Source organism: Ixodes scapularis, unplaced genomic scaffold (assembly GCF_016920785.2).
Source record: "Ixodes scapularis isolate PalLabHiFi unplaced genomic scaffold, ASM1692078v2 PGA_scaffold11__112_contigs__length_91849675, whole genome shotgun sequence".
Classification (NCBI taxonomy): Eukaryota; Metazoa; Arthropoda; class Arachnida; order Ixodida; family Ixodidae; genus Ixodes; species Ixodes scapularis.
This window is the reverse complement of record NW_024609837.1, coordinates 51,776,062-51,789,193: the sequence shown is the minus strand read 5'-3', so window position 1 is coordinate 51,789,193 and position 13,132 is coordinate 51,776,062. Positions and strand designations below refer to the sequence as shown.

The following is a 13,132-nucleotide window of genomic DNA, read 5'->3' as shown; positions in this document are numbered from 1 at the left end:
CGTTCGGGACGATGCCTCTTAGCGGCACGTCGAGAAGTGGGGGTTTTGGTTTTCGGTTTGCCATGAGAGACGAAGATTATTCAGAACCTGTGGTGTGCCGCCCACCATGGAGCCCAACAAGGGAATAGATAACGCACCATAACAAAAATGGCTTTGCTGGAGACGTTATGCTATTAGCACTGCCCAGGAACTATAACCAGGTGTGGGTCTGGACAAGGGGTCTATCGCCACCCAAGGTTAGCCCTTGCCGCCAAAGGAGTTATAAGGACAGAATAGAAATGAGAAGAGTGAAAGGAAGGTGAAAACAAGGGTAAAAGATGGGAGGGGATAGTAGAAGTGGCGACTGACTGAATCCGCGGGTCTAGTGCACGGCTCCCTGCCGTGCACTAGACCATGGGCTAGTGCACGGCAGGGAGCCCAACCTAATTCGGATACCCCCTAGGTGGATAAGACCAGAGCTACACCTACTGACAAGAGACCAGGAGCCCTGCCTCAAAGCGTGACGCCACAGAACGAAACCTTGCCACAGTAAGATGTGGCTCTGGAAAATATGGCGATTTAGCTAAAGATTGTCTGGACAAAACCAAACCCACTGGCAGCTTTGTAGTAAATCCAAATAACAATGATCCAGCAAAATTTGCAACATCGAGCTGTCCCCACCACCAACAAAGGACAGCTTAACAGTGAGTGAGATGACCACAGTTCCCAAGAACAGTGTGTGCTGGGTCACCCCGCAGTCCAAAGAAAACGAGATTCCAATGGCATCTTTGTGACGAGCTTGGAGGAGAGAGTCTGCATCGATTGACAGATGAAAGGGAGAACGTCCCAATCATCAACAACTCATCTACTGAGAGACATCTTCGAAAAGGTCAGATGTCATGCATGCCGAAATCTTGGATGACGAGGACGAGCTGCATGTGGCACGCATCGATACTGATCGAAAGGAACCAATCTTAGAAAGTCAGGTGAACTTTGATGAGGACATTGCAGAAGATGATGAAGAATCACGCACAAAAAGACAAGGACAAACGAGGAAAAAACCCAGAACACAGACAGGCACATAATCACAACTGTGGTATATTAGATGAAAAAAAAATGAAGCAACATTCATTCATGACAGGGGACACCAGCACCAGGGGGAATATAGTTCAGTCACAGTCAAATGTTCGCAAAAAGGCAACTTCTGTTTCGCTCAAAGCAACCGACGGCTGACTAACACAGCGATCGGCCAGACTCAAGATGGTGAACGCCTCGAGCACATTGCGCGTTTGTTTTTCTTTAAAGCGCCCAATGATTGAGGTCTTTTTTCTAAGGATGGTGTGCCTGTACAGGTCTTACGATGCACCGGAAGGTAACCTCCTACAGTTGATATTAAAATAAGATTGTGCTCTCGCAGCCGGTCAGTCAGACACCGTCCAGTCTGTCCGACATAGCATCTTTCACCGGAAAGAGGAATGCTATATACACCGCCCGACGAACAAGGAACAAAAGGCCACACGTTTTTATGGCACGTGGTTTTTGACAATTTTTTCACTTTGGCACAAAAACCCAACAAATTTGTTTTAAAGTTCTGGAAGAAATTTGTCGCATTTTTTTAGGGGCTGATAGTACTACAGGCCCACCATACCTACTTGCCACTTGTTTTAGATTATGCAATATTTCTGTGACGGTGTGGGTTTCGGAAGCAAAACAATAAATTGAAATACACGATTTTGTTCTGGCAAATCATACTTTGTCACTAGCATTGGCTGTCATTGCTAGCAAAAGTATTGGGGACTTTCAACCGATCAACTAATCTGCACGTCCTCCTCCGATCAATCGCCTTCATCAAACAGCCAATCAACTTGCCCATTCATACTGCTCTACCCAATCAATTAAACAACCAATCAATTTGACGGTGTCCTCAAATCAATCAATCAACAAAGCAGCTAACAAACTTGCCATACATCCTCCCCCAATCAATCCATTATTCGAGCAGCAGACAACTCGCACGCACGTCCAGATTCCGATTGACCGATCAGTCGAGTGACCAGCCAACTCGCCTGCATGTCCTCCTCGTAGTCCGTCAGGTAGTCCTCCTCCCCAAACAGCAGCGAGAACAGCAGACGCTTTCCCGCCGCCTCCAGCGCCGCCCGTAGGTACTGCTCCATCTCCCGACAGATGACTTCCTCCGCGGAGGGGTCCAGCAAGAGCCTCCCGTCCCCGTTCCGCAGGTTGAGGAGGCCGAGGATGCCCCGCGGACTCTTGGGACGCGAGTGCGGCAGCGGAAACGCGCTCTCGAGCGCCGGACGGACCAGAGACAGCTGCCGGTGGATGTCGCGGAGCGCGTCTGCGGAGAAGAGCGCCGCCCGCGCGCAGCGGTCGCCGTCGCAGGCGTGGCGTTCGCCCTCGACATAGGTGACGGCGAACTGGGCCTCGACGCGGTTGTAGGCGACGCAGAAGCGCGGAGAGCTGGGCACCGCCACGAGGTCCGCGTCGAAGAGGTGCTCGCGGACCGCCACCCAGCCCTCGAGGCTGTCCTGCCGCTCGCCCATCCTCCCAGCATGGGCCTGGAAGTAAAAAAAGAATGAGTTATACCCTCTTGTTTTTCTTTTTCATTTTATAGACCATTCTACTAGGGTGAATGAAAAGGGGAATGAACCTCCGTGGTTGTGACGCTCCAGTGCTAGAGCCCACCAGAACTGACCAAACAATGAAAACCGCACGTGCCCTTTGCCTCTTTCACCCTGCAGAATCTGTTAAAATGCCCGTGAAGGACGGTCAGTTTGTCGTCTGCTGTCGGGATTGGGCGCGTGCCTTTTCCCTCTTTTATCCCGACGATTACGTTGAAATATACATAGATGGTGCTGCAGTGGAAAAAAATGGTGTGGGTCAGAGAGCCCAAGGTGGAACGGTCTATCCCTTGGCAGAAAGAGATACGAAGAGAGAGGAGAAAAGAGATGAAAGTCGTGGAGGGACTGGCAGCCTTAAAAACTGTGCTGGTCACTGTGTGAAAGAGATACGCTATAGGAAAAATCTAAAACATACGGCCCGCGGGCTGCATGGTGTCCGCGACTCAATGGGCATCAAGTGGGAGCTTACCCTCCTTCCCATGCCTCAGCACTATATGCCTCATACATAGGGTGGTCCAAGTCACCAGGTTTCATCTAAAATGGACCGTAAAAATCAACGCCTGCACGTAGCAATCTAAACTTTTCGTCAAAGGTGTGTTTCACAGGTCATCTTTTCTTGTAAAATTACAAAGCGTAGCTCTCTTTCTGTAAAAAAAATAAGGTCAAGAAACTTGCCAGGGTCTACGGCAAGCAGCAACGCAGATGACAGGGGTCCAGTAGCAGGGTGTGTTTGGCGTTTGTATTGATAGATGGTTCGAAAGCAGAGCCCGAAGGTGCAGCCGACCAGCGAAAGAAAGCAGACGACATGCAGACGAAATCCGATGGCAGCAAAAGCGCCGCCATTACGCAGACGCGTTTTTTTACTTTAAGTTTTGCTTTTATTGTCCGCATTTATTTTTTAACCGAAGGTACATTTCAAAAAGATTATGTTCATTTTAATAAACCACGGTGGTCGCGAGCCGTCGCGATCAAAGCCGTATATGGGGAGAGTTTGGTCAGTCTATGATCACGCCGCCGTAACGCTCTCCTCCCGAGTGAGTCAATCAGCACGCGGCGTAGAGCGAGAGGCATGAGCGCATGCGCGTGAACTCCCGGCTGCTCCCACCTGAGTGGGGAGGGCCGCCATTTTCGTTCATTCTCCCGGCGGAATGCGTGGGATCGGCATCTAAATCTCGATTATTTCCTTTTATATCTCTGGCTCCGGCAAGGAAATGACATACTGTTATTCCTCAGTGGGTTAAAAAGCTTCAGGCGAAAAAGAAGTTGGCCCGTAGCAGACGACGCATAGCCTCAGCAGTGCTCTTCCCCGACAGCGTTGCAAAAAAATGGCGGTCGTCTCTTCTCTGTTCCCTTCTTTCTCTCTCGCTCCTTCGGCGCTCTCATACCTTTCATTTACTTTTCTCCTCTCCGGCGCCTTCGTCGCCACACCCACTGGCCAAACTCTCCCAATATACGGCTCTGGTCGCGATAAGGAGGTAGTGCCATCTATCAATACGAACGCCAAACACACCCCGCTACTGAACCCGTCGTCTGAGTCGCTGCCCACCGTAGACCCTGGCAAGTTTTTTGGCCTTATTCTTTACAAAAAGAGAACTACGCCTTATAATTTTACAAGAAAGAACCGACCTGTGAAATACATCTTCCACAAAAAGTTTAGATTGCTACATGCAGGCGCCGATTTTTACGGTCCATTTTAGATCGAGCCTGGTGACTTGGACCACCCTATATAATGGTCTAATGTTGTTGGTGCATTTACGCTCAACTCACTCTGCTCTCATAATGTGCTCACCTATTTTTGTCTATTCCCTTTACTTTTGGACTGAGTATCTTTTCATCTTAATTTCTACCTCTCAGATCTTTCTCGTGTAAATCACCTATACGATAATCCCATTATAGCGATGCAAGCACGAGCTCTTCAGGACGCACCTCGGCTGCACAAACTTTTGCTGAGCAGGAGAAACTTCCAAAGATACAGCCATGAACACGGATTTCTAGCGGTCAAGAAAACCCATGAATAAAAAGTTTTCTTTTTTTTCTAGATATGTTAAACTTGAATATTTCCCGAGTTAATCGAGCAACACGGCAGTGACAGTGTGCTTGTTCTTTTTACCTATTGAAAAATGCAAGCATGTTAGCGGTGCGGTGTAATTTCAAATTGTGTCATCACATCAGGGAAGCGCCCAAAGTAGTCACATAACGAAACCAAAGCTAAAGATGTCACCACTAAAACGGTGAGTTTGCAAAAAGCAGAGATCACGAGGTCCCTTCTCTGGAAAGTCTGAAACGTGCCATAGAGAGACTTGGCTACCCTGCAACATAAAAACCACTGCAGCTTTTTTTTTTTTTTTTTTTTTTTTTTTTTTTTTTTTTTTTTTTAAGCTTTGCACTGGCTCTCTATCTTTTGGGGGTGGGCCATCTGGCCCTCAGACCCAAATAAGTTTGAGACCCCTGGCTTATAGCAACAAGTCCTGGATCAGAAAGCCCAAGTGCTGAATTTTCTTGCATCACTAAAAGTGGAAACCGATTTCTTGGGCTTTCTTATCTAGGGGGTGTTGCTTATTAATTCAATACCTACATAATTTGTGTTGTGTGTATGTTTACACAACCGGAAGTCAGTCAGCCCCAACGGGCGTCTGGTATCTCAGCTGTAGATGAGAAATTTAGCCGGTGCAGTACAACTGCTAGCCTAGGGTCTTTAACGTGCACCACGCAGTAGTGATACACGACCGCACGCCGGTACGATGCTCATCCAGATCGAAACGGGAAGGGGTGGGGATACAACCCAGGATCCGTGGGCATTACAGTGGGGGGGGGGGGGGGGGTATATGAAAGCTTATATACATATAAATCGCACAGAACAAGTGCAATAAACAGAATCCCCCCCCAAGAAAAAAACAACAGTAAGTCGCAACAATAATAAAATTTCATTATAAAATGAGTGAGCAGTGGGAATTGATACCAAATGATCAGGCAGCACGTTCCAATAATGAACGGTATGCATAAAATATTTTTGATTTTAGTAAGTCAGTGCATGCGGCAAATTGTCCGATCTTTTCATTATTACTGACTCCACGTGAAACGTAATGAGCAGCAAGGATGTATTTAGAATGATCCAAACCGATCTTGCCAAATCGACAACTATACGAGAATTTTAGACAAAGTCACTTTCGCCTTAGTTCCAAGGGTTTCTGGCCAACCACGAGCTTAATTTGAGAGATGCTATTGCACAAATAATTGGTATTTAAAACATATCTCACAGCCTGGGTCTGAACTCTTCCTATACGATTTATGCAAATTTGCACGTGCAGATCATAATCATAATTATCTTTAATGGCTCAGGAGAGCTGCGGCACCGCCTAAAGGCAACAGCCGGTACCGTAGAGGACCGCAGTGCCGCGTCTAGTGATGGTGACTATGTGATGATTTAATATACGAAGTGAAAGTGATGGATATGATATGTACAAAGGGTCCCATACAATACAAGCATAGCCTAAAGTGGAAGGGTGCAGAAAAGAAATGTCTGTTGCAGGTTGAGAAAAGCCGGTGAATTCCTTTCCAAGAAGCTCCGCTCGCTGCGATTGGTAGCGCCCCTATCTCCACTTGCCTCCCCTCCAGCAGTTGCTCTACTAAAGTGGAAAGTGCGGTGGGCTATGTGAGAGCTGCTAGACCCACTTTTCTTAACCCAAAACAACTTAGTGTTTTGGTTTTATACCTTTATAAAACACAGAAATGCAGTTGAAGTAATTTCGGTACACTGCAATTACAGGGCGGCACCAGTGGCACCCTGGACCTCCAAAAGAACCGTGTAGATTGCTTTCTTAACGATCGCGCTACGACAAACTGCAGAAGTGTCCTTGAATAGTGCATTTTGTGTATGAAGGTTTCAAAGAATGAACCCATTGAAGTAAAACATTGTACTCTTTTTTTTACGTGTGACATCCATGTGCGAAATGAGCCTGAAGTTGAGGAAGCATCATGTTCCCTTTTTTTTTCATGCAGTCCCTCGGCAGAAAGCAAAACACTTAAAGCATACTGGTTTTGTACTTTTATAAAAGAAAAAAAATACACCTGAAATGCAGTAGAGCGGTGGTAGCACCACTGCACAGCAGGTAGCACCACTGCACAGCAGGTAGCACCACTGCACAGCAGTTACCACCACTGCTACGGCGCTGTTCCAACTGTTCTCCCTACCGCCCCTGCCCTCCGATGCTTCACCGGCTCCGTGTTCGGCAGAGAAGTCGTTCTGCTGGACGAGTACAGCCCATATTTCCTGTCTCACCTTAGAAGGCTATTGATTAATGTACCCTTCCCACTGTATAATACCGTGACCCTAACTGAGCGTGGTACTTTTTTGCATCTTGGTCGCAACTCTGGCTGTTTGGCGGGTACCTCTACACCTCGGCTCGTAACGACATTGAATTCCTCCGACATTCTCATGTTCTATCGTCAAGTGACACTGGTGCAATTGCCGTTGTGGCTGCGACAAGGATGCTAGTGCAAAGATTAAAACTGAAATGCAGCGAGCGACTACGGACCAAACTTTTCAGGCGGCGAGCGGTGCAGCAAACTTCTCTGGATAGCTCGACGTGCCCCGCCACTTTCCCACATATCGGTTGGAGCCACCAGGCGAGCACTCCGCCGGCTCCATCCAGATCTACAAGCAGCACATGGGAAAATGACTCGCATCTCACAAAGGGCACAAGAATCCGAGCGCCGAGCACTTGCTATTGGCCGCAGGAAGGGCGTATTAACCCCTTCACCGTTTCTAGTTTTGGGGAATTTCTGACCCTCAACTGCTCAATTGTTGTCTTTGAAATCAAATGTGTTGCCTTCAAAATCAAATTTCTAATCCTTAATGAAATTAAAGAAAATTTTAAGAGTCAGTCCGGCCATCTCTTGCCAAAGCCGCAAACTAAATTGTGAGTGAGCCTGAATTAGAAGGGGATGTGTCAGAATCAAGAAGGAGCAGCCGGTCAGGATGCGGCGGTGACGCTGCTGTCGACGTCGAGATGAGTCGTCCGCTTGTGTCCGCTGCGATTCAGGTGCTTTCTTGCTCCGCGAGTAAGTATTGCGTGCGATATGCGCTTGTTAAAATACTTTTGAAACTTAAACTATGTTGATTTTGGACCTGTGGTTCACCAACCCAAGAATAAGCCTGCCAACACTTTTGTAGTCGTCGTCAGAGTCGAGAACGGCGAAGGAGGCTCTCTTCTCTTTCTTTCTCGCCGAAACGTATCCCATGGAGCATCCGGGAACAAAGCAATGTGTTTGTCGTTTGTCGTTTTGCCACAACGGTAGTCTGGATGCATGGGGCAATCTTTCCAGGAAAAGAACCACAAACGAGCACTTCTAGCGATGCGAATAAGTTTTTCCTGGCGCGGTGTCTGCAATTGGCATCTTGGAGTCTATGAGCGTGCCACCTATCGTCGTCATGACACATTAGTGCACTGCCACACATGGAGCAAGCTGCACGATTCTGGCGCCTCCCCTTCTATCTAGCCACCGTACCTGAATAGTCCAAAATGGTTTGAGTGCATGAATCGGCGAAAGTAGACGAGCCATACACGTTTGCAAGTATGGCGACAGGGCACCGCCATCTTGCTCGCTTGGGGTGTGCTTGGGCACGTCGTAATCGGATTATGAAGTACCCCGAGGCTTACTGTGCCCCGAGGCCACACTTGCAAACGGCGTCGTAATCCGATTATGACAAGCCCAAGCAAACTCCAAGCAAGCAAGATGGCAGTGCCTTGAGACCATACTTGCAAACGTGTATACTCGTCCTGAACGGTTTGGAGAAGATTCCACAAAGATGAGCTACGCTCGTCCAAAATGGTTAACTCGTTCCTAAACACGGGAAAACTAGCAATTTTGAAAAGATCCGTGCAAACACTTTTATTTTCTTAACTAATTTACGTATGGAGCAATATGACACATCAAAATGTGGCCAATTAGTTGTTCTTTCAGAAGAAACTGAGGTTGGTATAATGTGAAAAAAAGATTTTATAATTTTCTTTCTTGAAATACAATGTATGTGCAGAAAGCGTATAGATGCAAACACTTCTACAGTTATTCAAATTAAATGACAAATAAAAAAAATTTTAATATACAAATTGTGCTCCACACCCACGACTATTACTTCTGAAAGTTAGCGTACTCTAACGTCTATTCTTGGTTCGTCGGAGAGTTGGCCTTTGTAACACGTGGACTTTTCAATGAAGGACTGTTTATATTGGTAAAACGCAGAAAGTACACCTCACACCCTCAACAGAATGCTTTCTTGGTGTTCTACCTTGGTTTTGTCATAGCCTTGATCGCTGTTCCTTCATATTCAGCATTTTTGTACGCCTTGTTGGGAATATAAAACGTGCATGCCGGTTCAGGACAGCACTGGAAATTACAGTGATGCTTACCGACAACCGTCCCTTAAGCAACGCCTATATTATCATTTAAAGTGTACCAGAGCTCACAAGGTCTAAAATATATGCGACAATACAGTCGAATCATGCAAATAATGCCATCTTTGTTACAAGGAATGATGCAAGCAGTTAGCCATGTTACACAAGTGCAACCACCATTCCAAGGACTATTTTTCACAGCCCACCAGCTTGTGATAAAGTTCAAAACTACGTTGAAATGCAAACTACAGTTTTTTGGCTATACACAGTACTGTAGAACATAATTCTCCGCACTAAACTTAATTTCTTGATGGCGCCTGAAAATTATTGATCTCCGGTGATCGATGGCCTATGGGCGCGGTCAAGACAGAGTTAAGGGGTTCATTATATTGTCTTGCCTTTTTACAGCTTGTTTTCTTGGCTCGTTCAATTCTATAGTGGTGTACTTCTAATTAGGCTCCCCACCTCTTGGTAGCACTCTAAATTAGTTTATAAACAAAAACGTTAGTAACACCACATTTATTTCTTTTATATTCCATTTCCAAAAAGAAAACAAAAACAATTTCTTGCGTTGCAGCGCACGTCCCGTTTTTACATGGCAGTTGCAACACATCAGCGCGTGCGCGGTATGACTCAGAAACAAGTCCAACTAGTGTTTAACCCCATCTTCTCACGAATGCTGGCAATTCACCGTCTGAAATAAGACTGAACGCCGATAACGACGGCGACGACAACCCCCTTTTTTTTCTTTTTTCCCGTTTTGTTGATGTCGTCACAGCGAGGAACCGCGTTCACCTAACCGAGCCGAAAAAACCTGTTCCACTTAACAACAGAGAGCTCCGCCGAATTTGTGTTCAGACTTCACCGGAAACAAGAAACGACGTACGGGTCATGCGAAACACGAGGAGGGCGATTATGCCCACTGCTAAATTTGGTCGTTTCCGCGTCGATTCTTGACGTCTGCGCAACGTTCGCCGAAAGATGATCCGTTATGATGTTTGCACTGGGACAAGAGCACAGGCTGTTAACTCGGGAAAATAACGCATATTTCCTTTCAGTTTCCGACGGGGATATGTGAAGCTCGAACATCGGAGCGATTGGTCCAATGTCGTTTCTTCGTGCAGAAAAAGACGTCCGAGCAACTTTCCCGTCGTTATAATGTTTATATGCGCAACGAGTAGGACACGCACTGTTAACCGCAAAAAAGTAACAGGTATTTTCTTTCACTTCGGGTCAAGTAGGAGAGCATGATCACCGCGACTGAGCCAATGTCGTGTTTCCGTCGCTGACAGACGTCCGCGCAACTTTCGTCTAAGGATAGTTCCGTTATGTCGTTTACACTTTGGTACGAGGCACGCGCTTGTAACATCACCGGAAAAGCCCGCGAGCATTTTTTTTTTTTTTTTCGCTCCGACTTGGACGCATAAAACTCGACTAACACAGCTACTGCGTCGATGTCATTTCTTCGTAGCTGACGAGACGTCTGTGCTACTTTCGTCTAAAGATAGTTCCGTTATGTTGTTTACACTTGGATAAGATACACAGAGGCACCTTCGCGGCCCCGGAAAATTTCAATGCGTTATTTTCCGGTTGCTTCCATTGTGTATCTCGATGAAGGAGTTAGGTTGCTTCGTGAAAGGGTTTTGTTGTTTTTTTGGTGGATGTGTCGAAGTGATAACAGCACCATCACTTGTTGGAAGTTCCTGTTAGCAAGTTTCTAATAGTCGCAGCATGCCGGACCTATCTGTGCGGAGAGGAAGAGTTCCCTGATCTCAACCAATGCTCCCTCAATCTCCGTATTATTATTTCTCGTTTCATCTTATATGGTCGTGACCATTATTCCAGCAATTTACTTCACGGCAATTAGAAGACGCCGCTCTTGACAACTTACCGCTAACGCCTTCAGCTTCGAGGTTCGGGCAGCGGTAGCCAAAACCGTCGGCATCCGTTGCAGCGCATGGCCTCGCTATCGGCGCAATAACGGTTATGCCTCCCTATGATAACTAGGAAAATATAACGCCCACTTTGCCTTGGGTGCAACTTTGTCAACTAACGGCACGTCAGAAAACTTTCATGACATTTTCGATCATCTGGTCAGAACGTCCTTCGTGCATATAAGGTCTGTTTACATCGCATGTGGCCAATATGCTGAGCTACTGTGGATTTTTGGTGGCGCTGCAAGACTGTCGCTTTATTAAACTCAACTTCCTTTTGAATGTTTGGTACGTTTAAAACGCTAAGAATAAACTTTATTACTGAATAAAAGTTTAGTTTTTTAGATACTTTTTGAGATGTGATGCGGCTAAAAGCGAAATGACGACGTTGCCTATGGTCTCGGTGACGTCATCTAAAGGCGCCAGTTTTAAGTCTTTCAAGTACCCCGAGCACTCATTTTTTGGTCTATATGTGTTCAAAGGAGCAGTATCATATCGAACACACCAATATCTTGTTAAAAAAGTCGTGAAAAGGAATTTTAAAACAAATTAAACGATTAGCAAAGAGCACCTGGTGGATGTCACTACGCCTCGATCGTTTGTAATGCCCGTGTAGGAACCTTGACAGTTAGTGACGGCGAGTGTCTCGCCTCCGGCCACGACGAGAGAAGAGGGAAAAGAGGAACTCCCCTCTTCCCGAGAATGTCTTTTGTGCGTCCCAGAAGTCGCTATTGTCCCCCTACAAGATTATAGAAGATTAACCCGTCACTCAAAATTCGCACAAAAGCAGCCGCTTCGGCGGTTGGAACGACTAGGCCATCCTCTCGACGTCAGCCTCGCCGTAGCTTTGCTTGTCCCGAGACGAACTACGTCACAATTGCGTTGGATGTCACGTGGTCTCCGCTGGCTGTTCTCCGAGCGTTTGCCAGAGATTCACCAAGCTCAAAATACAAACGTGCGATTGTCATTTACGGATATTGTGGATCATATACAGCCCATTTTTGAAAACGACGGGAATATCGAAGATAGAGGTTTCGCTCGCCACTATTTGAAATCACGCCTTTTTTTTTTTTATTGTTTACGTGATCGTGCACCATCGGCATTGGGTTATCACTTAATACAAAGAGTCACTTAATTCCTATAATAACTGATTGAATATTCACTGGCCGTAGACCCAACGTGCCGCGGCTCCAAGCGGAAAAAAGTGTTACAAAGAGCGAACTTCCTCGGAACTCTACTTTGTATCAGAAAGAAACATTCCCCTTCGTGGAAAAAAATATTTAAAAAAAAGAAAAAAACAGCCTGGAGGAGTGAGTAATAAAATGGGAATTTCGCACAGTGCCATCATCGCGCTACTCAAAGACAGTTCGACGTCAGGGAGCTATCGTGTGTTTTCACTGACGTACTTTTGCCTCCCATTTTGTTGTTATGAGTTGTCTGGAGCGTGTCGAAGGCGAGCCAACGAACTTCGAACAACGAAGTAGCAGATTAACGGCATGCGAGCGAAGGGAAAGGTATAAGAGCAAGCTGAAACCTTTGAGCGTGCAATCAGTTCGTCGATTGACGTTTCATTGACTGGTCGTTTTGTCGACTCGGGACCTTTTATCGACAGTTTCTTCTATCGAAAGGCTTTCAGCATTCGTTTCATCGACACGCTTGCGACGTTTCGTCAAACACAACCCTGCTGTTTTCGCAACAAGCTTTTTCCGCCTCGCCTGGTTTGCGGGCGAAGTGAGAGGAAAGAGGGCCGAGCAGTGGGCGTAGCCATGGGAGGGGGGGGGGGGGGGGGGGGGGGGGGGCTTTTTGAATACGCCACTGGTCCCCAGGTTCGGGGGAAACACGCCTCAGTGAATCAAGCGCTAGCCTTTAGATGCTTCCGCCACCACTGCCGCAATGCATTGAGGGAACTTTAGTCTTTCTGCGCGTGCGACAACCTCGCTAGAGGCATAAGCCCTCTCTCTGCCACCTGCCTCCTGTGAACTAAAGATATGGCGGCTTCACGCATGCTCCGAACGCTTGGTGAAATCGGTCAATTACGCACATATCCATAAAAGTGATCCACATTAGCGTGTCCATAAAAAGTTCTCCACAAAATGTGCTTCCACGAAACAATACAGCTTATGTTGTACCGCAGCGAAGGCTACAAGCGCGTCTCCAGCTCGACGCTCGCCCTCCCGCGGCGGAAACGGGA

At 46.8% G+C, this 13,132-nt stretch overlaps 1 protein-coding gene across 1 annotated transcript in view; it reads right to left on the bottom strand.

Annotated features, from left to right (window-relative positions):
* Positions 1 to 11,112, bottom strand: part of LOC8031254 (junction-mediating and -regulatory protein) — a 38,871-nt gene extending 27,759 nt beyond the window's left edge. The window contains 2 exon segments of the mRNA XM_029990019.4: positions 2,043 to 2,549; positions 10,899 to 11,112. Coding sequence (XP_029845879.2) covers positions 2,043 to 2,549; positions 10,899 to 10,952 — 561 coding nt within the window. The 5' untranslated portion in view covers positions 10,953 to 11,112.
* Positions 11,113 to 13,132: the final 2,020 nt, after the last annotated feature.